Source organism: Microtus ochrogaster, linkage group LG7_11, assembly GCF_000317375.1.
Source record: "Microtus ochrogaster isolate Prairie Vole_2 linkage group LG7_11, MicOch1.0, whole genome shotgun sequence".
NCBI classification, from domain to species: Eukaryota; Metazoa; Chordata; class Mammalia; order Rodentia; family Cricetidae; genus Microtus; species Microtus ochrogaster.
In genome coordinates, this window is record NC_022032.1 from 3,204,963 (window position 1) to 3,218,225 (window position 13,263).

A 13,263-nucleotide genomic window follows, 5' to 3' on the forward strand; every position below is an offset into this window, starting at 1 on the left:
TGTTACCCAGGTGCCTTTCTCCCTTCTTTTTTTTTTTTTTTTAAATTTTTTGTTTGTTAGTTTGTTTTTTGAGACAGGGTTTCTCAGTGTGACAGCTAGAGCTGTCCTGGAACTAGCTCTTGTAGACCAGGCTGGCCTCGAACTCACTGCCTCCCGAATGCTGGGATTAAAGGCATGCAACAACACCACCCGGCTCTCCCTTCATTTTCTTTCTCTCTCTTCCTTCCTTTCCTTCCTTCCTTCCTTCCTTCCTTCCTTCCTTCCTTCCTTCCTTCCTTCTTTCTTTCTAAGCTATTTACTTATCTTTAGTCTATATGCATTGATGTTTTGTTTGTGTGATGATGTTGGATCTCCAGGAACTGGAGTTATAGAGTTGTGAGCTGCCATGTAGGTGCTGGGAATTGAACCTGGGTCCTCTGGAAGAACAGCCAGTGCTCTTAACAATTGAGACATCGCTTCAGCCCTCCCTTCATTTTCTTAACCCCAAAGTCCCAACCAAAAGCAATTAACAGGGATGACCCTGGGATATCTTTCAAAGGACCTGTGTCTGGATTTTATGGAGGGAGTCCTGTGGTGCCTAAGATGTCATTACCATTCCTGACCTTTGAGAGGGGATGCGGCACTGTGTAGATCAATCATTCTAGCAGTCAGGCAACAGGGCTGATATACAAATGAAGCCACGAACACTTTCAAGTTCATGGCGGGGGTACATTTAAAAACAAAATAAAGGCCAGGCTGAGGCAGGAGGATCTTACTTTGGATCACCTCATGCCTCATGGGGAGGAGTGTGCAGAGCAGGGCAGGGGAAACCATCTCTAAATGAACACATAAGAAAGGGGTTGCACACACCTTTAATCCCAGCACTGAGGAGGCAGAGGCAGGTAGTTGTCTGTGTGGGTGAGTTTCAGGCCAGCCAGGGATATGTAGTGAGATTCTTTCTCAGAGACCAAAAAAAGGACCACACTCAGCTGGTGATAGACTGCTCACCTAGACTTTGGGAGGTCCCGTGTTCAGTCCTTCGCGCCAGGTCAAGTGGGCATGGTGGTAAGCACCTGGAATGCCAGCCTTCCTCCTGAGTGTTCAAGGAAGGAGCGAGGAGTAATTTGAAGTAAGGAGGCAATTTGTTGTTGTTGTTGCTGCTGCTGCTGTTGTTAGAGAAAGACATTTAAGAGATGCAAAGTCTCTAGAAAGGCAAAAAGCTAAATATAAGGTATAATGAGGAAGTGAGGGGACCGGACCACTGAGGCAGGGGAGAGGAGATAACGGGAATGACACTGGATTTTGTTTTGTTTTTTTGAGGTCGGGTTCCCCTGTGTAGCCCTGGCTGTCCTGGAACCCTCTCTGCAGACCAGGCTGGCCTCGAACTCACAGAGATCCGCTTGCCCCTGTCTCCCAAGTGCTAGGGACTATGGCATGCGACACCATGCCCAGCAACTCTGGGTTCCTGAGGAGGAAAGAACCTGGGGATCTCAGCGTGTAAGAGGACAGGGGCCAGCATGTCATGTGTGTTCTGGAGCCTGGGCCTCTCTGACAACTCTCATCTGTGGACCTGGGCCAAGGGGGAGGGGGATGATGGAGGGGTGAGGACGGGGTGGTGTGGTGGTGACATCGGAGGTTATCAGCTCCAAACTGCCAGTGAAGGGTGAGGAGACAGGTGTCTGCTGAGCCAGGGAATACAGCGTGAGAGTTGGGAGTGTCTCCCTGTGGCCAGGACGTTGCTGTGCACACCACCAGTGGGTCATCCCACACTGTCTAGCACACGCTTGGGATGATAAGTGTGGGGGAGGGGCTTGGGACACAGTTGACCAGACGTCTCGAGCCTTTTCGTTATGTGACTTTGCAGGAAGGCTCACAGCCTCCACATCTTTCAAGTGGGCAGCAGCAGCACCAATAGCATGATCGTGAACAGACATGGTTTCAGAGTGTCCCGTGCAATGCCCAAAAGGGGCATCATATCAGGAGTGTGCCATGAGGAGAGTACCTCGCATCCCTAGACCTGCTCAGTCGGAGGGGTCCTTCAAGTTAAAAGCACTGGGGTCTTTTGCTTGTTTGGTTTTGCTTTGTTTATTTTGAGATGGGGGTCTCAGTGTGTGGCCCTGACTGCCCTTAAATGCACAGAGATCTGTTTGACTCTGCCTCCTGAGTGTTGGGATTTGAGCTATGGTTGTACACATCTACACTCAGCAAGGTGAAAGCTTCTTTTTTTGTCTTGTTGTAAGACACGGTTTCTCTGTGCAGCCCAGGCTGTCCTGGACCTTGTTCTGTAGACCAGGTTGGCCCTCCAACTCAGATCCTCCTGTTCCACCACCACCCGGCCATGCCTATGAGGAAATGGGAGAGGGAAGGAGAGTAAGCCCAGAGCGGCCAATTTAGAATCTCTTACAAGAAGATAAAGGGACACCGGGGACCTTAGATGGCATCGCTGTTTTGAACTGTAATGGCTTTATCATCCTCTAACAGTCAAGGACTAGAAAGACATGGTGAAACTAAGTTGTGTGTGGTAACTCATGCTATCCCATCGCTCCAGAGGCCGAGACAGGAGGCTTGCCATAAATTAAGGGCACTATAAGCTTCATGGTAAGACCAGCCTGTTCTGTCTCAGTAACAACAAAAACCCAAGGTAAACAAAGGGTGAGCTGGATCCTGGATAGATTTGTGTTCTGAATGTCCAGGGCACTTGGGTTTGAGTCCCAGTTCTCCCACTTACTGCCCGGGAGGATTTCCTAAATGAACCCCATGTTTCCCCGCACCTCCATTCTCCCTGACTGCAATAAGGATATACTAACAGTACCTCTTTCACAGGGTTGCTGTGGGGGCTTGATGAGGCAGCACACGATGACAACGGTACGTGGCATATGATACACTCCACAGCCATACAATAGACCGAGCACAACTGTGGTGGGATATTTGTACACCGTGTGGAGATGCAGTGCTGTGATTGGTGCAATAAAGAGCCGAATGGCCAATAACGAGGCGGGAGGTGTAGGTGGGACTTGAGGGAGAAAGGGGAAGAGAAAGAATCTAGGAGAGAAAGAATCTAGGATGTTTCTAGAGGCTTCGAAGTCGGAACGGTATGGGACAGAGGCCACCAGACCACCTGACAAAATGTAGGTCAATAAGGACAGGTTAAATTGAGCTGTAAGAGCTAGTTGGGAAAAGGCCTAAGCTAAGGCCAGGCTTTCATAATTAAGTCTCCATGTTGTTATCAGGGAGCTGGTAGTCCTACAGAAGGAAGTCCAGCTATACACCGTGAACTCCATAAGGCTGCTTGCTGATGAAATGGGGGCCTGGAGAAAAGCGTGCCTCTGTTGTTTGTGGGCATCTTGTTTGCACAGTTGTTTAAGTATCCCGAGAGGGGAGGCTTCACACAGGGTGAACAGCAACGTGTGTTGTCCGACTTCGTGGAGTCACACGAAGACGCAGGCTTTGGGCATGCATTGCCTTCAGCCCAGGTTGGATTTTATAGAACCAAGGTTGGGGAAGGATGTGATATGTTTTTATAAGTTTCTAAAATTGCATTTACTGATGGGGTCCGTGTGCGCTTGTACATGATTGCCACTGTGCACGTGCAGCGGTCAGAAGGCAGCTTGTAGGGGTTGGTTCTCTCCACCACTCAAGTCCTGGAGGGGGAGCGCAAGTCAGTCTTTGACCAAGCGAGCATCCTGCCGGCCCAGGAGGTGATATTTTAACACAGAATGCTTTTCCAGCTCTGTTTATTCATGCGGCACGAGGGTACTGCATTTATGGTCTCCACAGCCAGGTGTGTCCCCAGGGAAGTCTTTAATGGCTGCCTTCTATTGACCGCTGTACAAGCTGAAGTGTAATAAGATTTGTATGGATTTGGGCCTAGGTAGGGCTCATGACAGAAAGCAGATTTAGAGTCAAGAGATCTGATCAACATACTTAGGCCAGAATTACACAACTGGAACATTTCTGGCCAGCTCAGCCATAAGCAAAAATGCCACCCCTCTCGCCTTGGCTTGTTGGGAAGTTACGTAGCCAAAATATTTGGGGGACAGATAGGAAGGGGGCAATAGGGTTTCATTCACATTCATCGATGTAAAAGCCCTATGAAAAAGATTTCCTTCTGGTGCCCTTTGCGGCCAAAGATTACTGAAGCGTGGTCCTCCCTTCTGCTCGGGTTTGAGAAGCAGGATAGGGCTAGCACATCCTTTCCCTCTGTCTTAGGGAATACTGGCCCAGCCTGTTTTCCTGGGCTTTTTCATCTGCATCAAGCCTGTGTATCTCTGGCTGTCCTGGAACTCACTCTGTAGACCAAGCTAGCCTCAAACTCACAGAGATCCGCCTGCCTCTGCCTCTGCCTCCCAAGTGCTGGGATTAACAGCGTACACCACCACCACCTGGTTTTAGAAGACGTTTATGTTTGTTTGTTTGTTGTGTATATGTTAAGATCAGAGGACAACTTTCAGGAATTGGTTCTCTTCTGGTGGATTCTAAGGGTCAAACATGGGTCATTAGGTTTGGCAGGAAGTAAGTGCCTTTACCCGGAACCATCTGGCTGGTTGGTTAGTCCCGTACTTAATCTAAGTCACATTCTTCAGGAATTGAAATGCTGATTTCTAGTGGCTGAGCCTTCACAATAAAAGTAGCAGTTAGCTGCTCTCTCATTGGCTGATAAACCCTCTCCAAGTAGCAGCTAGCTGCTCTTTCATTGGCTGATAAACCCTCTCCAAGTAGCAGTTAGCTGTTCTCTCATTGGCTGATAAACCTGCTTCCTGTAACTTTAGCCTATTGGTCCTGACTGAAAAAGTTCAGCTCACAGAAGCTAAAGAATGCCAAGTGTTGTTTGTCAGAGTAAGGGCCACACAATTTTTAACAATTGGGTTAGTGAACAGGGTCAAGGTTCAAGGTCAGGGCCCCTCTACAGGACAGTAACACAGGTAAGTATCAAGTTGGTCACCTTTCTGTCACCTCCTATGATAAATGACTTTGTCTCTGTTTTGTGAGAGCTTAACACATCTAAGGGCTCGACTATCAACTTAAAAGGCCACCAATGCCCTACAGCCTCTTGGCTGATTTGTGAGTCCTCTAAAAGACCCATTTCTGTGTCCTGCCATTAAGTGATATGAACATTGTATGAGTCACTTCTGTTCCCAGTTACTTGCTAGTTCTTAGGAGATGGTGTGGGCACTTGTTATCACCAGAGACAGTCCTTCCCGATGTCTTCCAGTTGTCCCTGGGATGTGACGGATCATACACCAAAACACTCTTCCACCATCACAAAGAAAGAAGTAGGCCAGGGCGGTGGTAGCACACGCCATTAATCCCATCACTCAGGAGACAAAGGCCAGCCTGTTCTACATATGGAGTTCCAGGATAGCCAGGACTATACAGAGAAACCCTGTCCCGGAAAACAAAACAAACTAAATGAAAGGCATGGAGGAAGGGAAGAAGGAAGGAGAGGAGAGGAGAGGAGAGGAGAGGAGAGGAGAGAGAGAGAGAGAGAGAGAGAGAGAGAGAGAGAGAGAGAGAGAGAGAGACAAATACTATGACATAGGAGGCCCAGCTTGGTCTCCGTAGAGAATGTATTTCAGGACAGCTAGGGCTATAAAAAGGCCAGGCAGGAGTCTATGGCTATGAATTTTCTTGCAGCATGGAGATAAAATCATCTAACATTGCAATTTGGGGATGGTTTCCTAACTCTGAATATACAGTCAGTCCTCTATGTCTGTGGGTTCTGTGTTTGCTGATTCAGTAACTGTGAATGGAGAACCTTTGGATGAAGGTTTTTGGTTTTTTGTTTTTTCTTTTTGTCTTTACTGAATTAAGCATGAAAACTTAAGCACTATCGTAGACTAAATGCTGCTGGGATGTTCCTGGTGGTAGACTTTGTCTAATGAGTCAGGAGAACACAAGAGGTTTTGTTTGCTGTCGGCAGAAGTCCAGTTCCTATGCAGGGAAGGTGCAGCCGTACCAAGGCACAGCCAGGTTTGGGTCCAAGGCAGGGACATAGTTGGGTAGAGTGGGAAGATAGGTTGATAGGGACCGTGGAGGCCAAGAGAGTTTGGGGCTTACTTTATATCAAGGGCAAGACTTTTATGAGGACAGCTATACGAGACTATGTAAACCGGAGTGTGGGGATCGGGGAGTATGAACCCGACGTAAAGGCTCTACGAGTGGGAGGAGGCAACCTGCAAACAAGAAAGCTGGTTCCTGAAAGTTCTGTGGAGCACAGAGATGCGTGTCTTTTCTACTCTGGTCAGCACTGGCTGAAGTTTTGGCCCTGCAAAAGGGCAGATTCCCTGGCTCCTTCCTTTAGGAGCAATGCCTGTTGTCTTTTTTTTTCCCTTTTGCCAAGTTTCTTTGGGAACTACATTTTGTCTCTGGGATCTGTGTGAGAAGGCTGTTTGATGGCTGAGCCTGAGAGCTTTTGAGTTCACTGTTGACCAATGGCTGGTGCAGCTTCTGAGCATCAGAATATTTCATCACTGCAGCCGCTCGAGGGAAATGAGATGGGATCGATAGGAGGAGCGTTTGCTGTCTTCCTTCAGGGTCAACTCCGAGCTGTTTGTCTTCTTTTGGCAACACCATAACCCATTAAAAAAGGAAGGAATAGTTTGATGCAGCTATTTTTAATCAGCCGTGTGCTCTGCTCTCCTGTGGTGTGTTCCTCAACCAGATACACAGAAATAAACACATGTCCAGCCTTTCTGGTACCCAGGCCCTTTTAAAGGAGTCTGACTTTCTCCGTGGCCCAGTATTTAGGAGAGAATCCTCAGGCTCATCGATGACAGTGTTTGAGCTCTTTGGGAGAAAAACCGTGTGTGGCCCCCATGTACCTACGATTTCTAGTACAAATCAATGGAGCACTCCAGAGAGAGCCATTCAGATGAGAAGGGAGAAGCTGGAACAGTGGCTAAGAGGATCCAATCTCAGAGGAGCCATCCCAGCCGGTTCCCACCACCCCGTCAGGTGACTCACAACCCTGCATGGCTCCAGCTTTAGGTAATCTGACGCCTCCCATCCTCATAGGGACCCACACTCACGTGCATACGCCCACAGACGGACACAAACACACACTCATCGAGATGAGAAACAGTGCTGGAGCTCGGTGGCCCATGCAGAGCACTGCCAAAAAGTGTGGTTGAGGAAGTCCCTCCACAGTGAGTTCAGGACTCTGTCTCAGAAACTAAAAGCCTGGGTGTAAGTCAGGTGTGCCGATACACACCTTGAACCCCAGCACTCGGAGTGAAGAAGCAGCAGGTGGATCTCTGAGTTCCAGGCCAGCCAGGGCTACAAAGTAAGACCCTGCTTTAAAAAAAAGAAAAAGCCTGGATATAGTAGCAGGTACTCAGAATCCCCAAATGACAGAGGCAGAAACAGGGAGATCTCAAGTTTGTAGTTAGTTGAGGATGGAGTTCAAAGGACAGAGGGAATCCAGGAAGAAAGACAGTAGGGAGACAGCCCAGGTCGTTGGATCCGTAAGTATTCAATTGGGCAGCTCTTAGTGGCGATCCATCCCATCCTCTCACCAGATGGTGGTGAGAGCTGGATTCTAGGAGAGGGTAGCTGCCAGTCTGAACACTGGTGAGAACCTGGAGAGAGGCAAAGCCTGGGTCAGAGCAGGGGCTGAGCTGTTTCAGAGTCCCAGGGACCTACGCCCAATTCCACTTGAGCCTAGGCAGGTGGCAGGCATGAGAGGCACGGTACATTCTTTTTTTTGTTTTGTTTTGTTTTGTTTTTGAGACAGGGTTTCTCTGTGTATCAGCCCTGGCTATCCTGGAACTCACTTTGTGGACGAGGCTGGACTCGAACTCACTGAGAACCACCCGCCTCTGCCTCCAGCACAAGGGGGTGGGTGCTCTCTGTAGCATCGGGTCTTCAGGATAGTTCTGGCGCTTCTGCCTGGGATGCCTAGGTGTGTGTGTGTGTGTGTGTGTGTGTGTGTGCGCGCGCGCGCGTGCCTTAGCTACTTTTCTGTTACTGTGAAGGGACACCAGAACCAAGGCAGTTCATAGGAAGAAAGCATTTAGTTTGGGACTTGCTTACAGTTTCAGGTAAGTGGATGACCATCTAGGTGGGGAGCTTGACAGGCAGGCACAGCACCGGATCAGTAGCCGAGAGCTTTACATCTTAAACACAAGTCGGAGGGAGAGACAGACTGACTGGGAGAGACTGGGCCTGACTTGGGCTTTGGAAACCTCAAAGCCCACTACCAGTGACACCCCCCCCCCAAGGTCATGCCTCCAAATCCTTCCCAGAACAGTTCTGCCAACTAGGGGGTCAAACATTCAAATATATACTCATTTTTTTGGGGGGGAGTCATGCTTATTCACACCACCACAGTGTGACCCTGTGTCTCTCGAGGAGGAAAGCGGGGTGCAGGAGAGTGTGCGCCCAGGCAGCGGATGAGAAAGGGTTTATGTGTGCCGTGTCTGCTGCCAGAGCAAATGCGCAGTTGTGGCAGCTGCAGGCCTTGGGCCTAACACCTGTTCTCTGGAGGCTCCCCTGAGCTGACCTCTCCTTGGCTGTCCCTCCCTCCCACATGAGCATCTGTGTTGCTAGAGGGCCAGGCCCCCACCCTCGCTGAGTCATGTGTACCCAGAGTCCTGGTCGAGCAAATGCCTGCTCTCATCTTGGGCGTGGGGGCTGCCGGGCGTGTGACGGGTTGGGTTTATCCACTAAAGGGAAGAGTTGAAGCTGACAGGGCTGAAAAGGAATGGGGTGTTCTGGTGGGAAGTGGCTGTTCTTGGCAAAGAACTGAGCTGCATTTGGGGAAGGGGGCATTCTAGATAGAGGAAGACCTTTCCCCTTAGGATGGAGGAAGTTGAAACACTGCTTAATGCTGCTGCAGCTGCTTCCTAACTTCGACCTCTTTCTTCTTTGACTTATGGAGAAGTGGGGTGGAGGAGAAGAGCTGGGGGTCTCAGGTCGCCCATCATTTCCAACGGGTACACAGTCCGGTCCCCAGCTCTGTGGCCTCCACTGAGGCCCGGACAGTGCAGTGCCCTGTGGCTCACCTAACTCCCTTTCTCTCTCCTCCTCCTTTCCCCACTTGGCTCTTCTTCCTGGCCCCTGTGGGTGGCTGCAGCTCAGCCCTGGGGAGCCCCAGTGGAAGTGGAGTCTCTCCTGGTCCACCCTGGTGACCTGCTACAGCTTCGCTGCCGGCTGCGAGATGATGTGCAGAGCATCAACTGGCTGCGGGACGGGGTGCAGCTGGCGGAGAGCAACCGTACCCGCATCACGGGGGAGGAGGTGGAGGTGCGGGATTCCAACCCCGCTGACTCTGGCCTCTACGCTTGCGTGACCAGCAGCCCCTCTGGCAGCGACACCACCTACTTCTCCGTCAATGTCTCAGGTTGGTAGCAAAGCCCTCACCGTGTCCACTCCTCCCCACTTTATTTGCTGGTTTTAAAAGGGAGGCCAATTTCCTTCCCTTCAGTGATCTGCCCCCTACTCTGCTTCAGAGCTGCTGCCCACTAACACCGCTCCCTGCCCGCTGCGTGGCTTAGCTCTCAAGAGGTTGACCAGATAGGGCAGATGCCAGACCAGTGACCTGGGGCTGCTAAGATACTACCTTGATGCTTTGGGCTGTTAAGACCCTGTGATTTCCCCCACCACAGCACACCCCAGTCATGCTAAGTGGGGCTCAGCCAACTTCATCTTGTCAAGGCCTAGAGTTAGCAATTGGAGCCTAGGGGCAGCATATGCTGTGAGGTCCCTGCTGTTCTGGGAAGGACTCAGGTACCCTGCCATGTCCTGACTGTGTGGGAAATAACGCACCTGTTGTCTATCTCACGGAACATTCTGAGTGTGACCAGGCAAGCCTAGAGCTCTGTGGTTGGGACTATGCTTCCTCTAGAATGTGATTTTGACAAAACCAGGATCTGAGAAAGAAAAGGTGGAACTTCTGATGTCAAGAGATGGCTCGGTACCTTCTCCCAGGCATCATTTAGAACGTGTCCCCAATTGGGGAACTTGGTTCCCTAAACCCCAAGAGTGGCAGGGGGAGTAGAGAGGCCTGGTAGCAAGCCCCCCCCCTTTTTTTGAGACGGGGTCTTTCTACACAGCCCTGGCTGTCCTGGAATCCTGGAACTCACTATATAGACCAGACCAGCTACAAACTCAGAGATCTGCCTGCTTCTACCTCCCAAGTGCTGGGATTAAAAGTGTGCTCCACCATACCCGGTCTGTTTTTAAATGGGGAGCAAAGGCAGTTATAGCAGGCAATGGTGGTGCACACCTTTAATCCCAGCACTCCAGAGGATCTCTGTGACGTTGAAGCCAACTCGGTCTGCATCTCTACATGTGAGAGCTTGTCTTTATCAACGATTTTAAAAGGCAGCTCTGGGACTGGAGAGATGGCTCAGCTGTTAAGAGCCTTGATATTCTTGCAGGGGACCTGGCTTTGGTTCCCAGCACACACAGTGTGCTCACAATTGCTTGTAGCTTTAGTTCCTGGGGATCCCATACCATCCAGCCCCCTTAGGCTCCTACACGCACATGGTGCATGCAGACTCACAAACATACACATAAATTACAATGAAATCTTTGCGGGAAAGAAGAGAAAGAGAAAGAAAAAGCAGGCAGCTCCCAGCCCTCAGCAGTTCTGTACTAGAGGCTCCTGACAGCAGGCTGTTTGTTCATCTTAGGGTTTTAGAAGTAGCTTCAAGGCCCAGAGTGTCTAGACCTCTATGGGTTTCTCAGCGGTTGATGTTCAAAGAATACCGATTCCTCAGCTGCTATTGTGGGTACCCAGGTGGTACTGTTAGCTGAAAGGCCTTGGTGTATACGCTACAATTAAATAAATTTTGGGGGGGAAAGTGCTGGCCTTGCTGGAGCTGTTTAGACTCTAGACAGAAGGCAGTGCATTGGGCCAAGATGAGTACTGGAGCGTGCGGTTCTTAAACAGAGACTGTCACTGAGAATAAATTTGGGGATATTGGGAGTCCTTATGGGATGGGTGGGTGTGTTATCCGTGATTTCACTGAGCTGGTCCTGATGAGGCAACTTCGGTTTGATGAGAGATGCTCAGAAGTACCTCAGGACCCACCTCCCCCTTCTTCTCACAGATGCGCTTCCCTCCTCGGAGGATGATGACGACGACGATGACTCCTCCTCAGAGGAGAAAGAAACAGACAACACCAAACCAAACCGTAGGCGTGAGACACTGTTTTCTACCTATTTACTGCCTTTGAGACATGGGATTTGAGACTTAGGGGAAAAGGCCTGCCTAACTGGGAGGAGAGAGGCTCAGAGGGCCTTGTGGGCCATGGTGCCTGACTCCTGCCCGTCTAGACGGCCCGAGGTATTGAGCAGATAGATGAGGTGCGTGCGATCCTGCTTGGGCCCTGGCTTCCGAGCCTGACCACTCCCGCCACCCTCATCTGTCCACCTTGGTTTTTCCTGGACAGCTGTAGCTCCATACTGGACATCCCCAGAAAAGATGGAAAAGAAGCTGCATGCGGTGCCAGCTGCCAAGACGGTGAAGTTCAAATGCCCATCCAGCGGAACACCCAATCCCACTTTGCGTTGGTTGAAAAACGGCAAAGAGTTCAAACCTGACCACCGGATTGGAGGCTATAAGGTACGTACATGTGTGTTCATATCCAAAAAAAATTCAGAAGAAGACATTGGAGGGAGGGCTGGAATAGGAAACCCATATTAAATACCTTTATGAGTTTGTTTTAGTTGCCTTTGTGTGTGTGTGGGGGGGTACATTCTAGCATTCTAGACAGGGTTTCTCTGTGTAGCCCTGACTGTCTTAGAAGTCACTCTGTAGACCAGATTGGCCTTGAACTCAGAGATCCCCGCCTGCCTCTGCCTCCTGAGCCCTAAGATTGAAGGCCTGCCACCACTGCCCAACTTACTTCCCTTTTTAAAGGTGGGATTTTTTTTTTAATTAAAGTTTATTTTATTTGTATCTATGATTGTTTCATCTGCATATATGTATGTGCACCAGATGTATGCCTAGTGCAGTGTTTTGATTTATTATTATTATTATTTTAAAAAGAGGAAAACTTGGAGGAGTCAGTTTTCTCCTTCAACTATGTGGGTCTTGAAGAACAGACTCAGGAGTCAGGCTTGGTGGCAAGTCCTTTACCCATTGAGCCACCTCACCAACCGTCATTAGCTCCTCTCTCCCTCCCTCCCTCCTTTCTTCCTTTGGTTTTTGAGGCAGGGTCTCTCTCCTTGACCTGGAACCCACTCTGCGGGCTGCCCCCAGACTCACAGAGATCTATCTGCCTCTGCTTCCTGAGTGTTAGGATTAAAGAAACATGTGTGCCGCCCTACCTGAGTGTTAGGATTAAAGAAACATGTGTGCCGCCCTACCTGGCTGTCTTAAAGGACCTTTCTCAGGACAGATTACTGGAAATGAAATTATCAGATAAAAAGTGTGTAGGTATCTTCTAAATTGTCAGTGCCTATAATCCACGCCTCCCTTCCCTTTCCTTGTCCTTCTGCACACCAAGCATTGAGTCACATCTTCAGCCCCCAAGCCCTAAAAGGAAAAACCAGTCACCTCCCCACAAGAGAACATTAGAATAAACTCGCTAGGCTTCTGCCAAGAAATACAGCGTGTGAAATTGTTGTGTGGCTTATTGACACCATTAGGCACTTCTTATGCTTATCAGCTTCTTCCTGTCCTTCCAGGTCAAGTTCTTATCTATAGGAAGAACAGTTCAATGAGAATCTCTCCCTCAAAGATCTGAGTCTCCACAAGGTTCCTGAATAGGTCTCATTTCCCCTAGACTCTCTTCTCATTTCTTCTTGACTCTTTGGAGACTGTTTTTTCCCCATATATCCCAAACTTGCCTGGAATGCCCATTCCCCTTGTCTTAGCATCCTAAGTGCCACCATGTATGATTTCTCATTGCTCTTGTATAAGAAAAAAAAAAAGGCAGAGGGAGGGGCTGGCTGGAGAGACAGCTTAGTGGTTAAGCATATACCACTCTTCCAGAGGACCAGAGTCTGGGTCCCAGCACCCACACCAGGCAACTCACAACCACTTCTAACTCCAGCTCCAGGGCTTCTGTGGCACCTACACTCACGTGTGCATATGCACGTATACATACACACATTTAAAAGTAGTGATAGATCTTTTTCTTTCTTTGTATTTTTTATTATTATTTATTTGTGGGTTGTTTGTTTGATTGCTTGTTTTGAGCCAGGGTTTTCCTGTGTAGCCTTGGCTGTTCTGGAACTTGCTCTGTGTAGATCAGCCTGGAACTCAGAGATCACCCTGTTCTGCTCCAGAATGCTAGGATTAAAGCTGTGCGCACCACCACCACTTCTAGTTCT

The 13,263-nt window shown here is 49.5% G+C and overlaps 1 protein-coding gene across 14 annotated transcripts in view; it reads left to right on the plus strand.

Moving 5' to 3' along the window:
- Fgfr1 (fibroblast growth factor receptor 1) overlaps positions 1–13,263 on the plus strand; it is a 55,143-nt gene that overhangs the window by 28,076 nt on the left and 13,804 nt on the right. For 4 of the 14 annotated variants that reach the window (XM_005362454.3, XM_013352021.2, XM_005362455.3 and 1 more), the window contains exons 3-6: positions 2,803–2,844; positions 9,053–9,319; positions 11,034–11,123; positions 11,376–11,548. In XM_005362454.3, coding sequence (XP_005362511.1) covers positions 2,803–2,844; positions 9,053–9,319; positions 11,034–11,123; positions 11,376–11,548 — 572 coding nt within the window. The remainder of the gene's footprint in view (positions 1–2,802; positions 2,845–9,052; positions 9,320–11,033; positions 11,124–11,375; positions 11,549–13,263) is intronic. The other 10 variants (XM_013352017.2, XM_026786895.1, XM_026786897.1 and 7 more) reach the window with 6 other exon arrangements.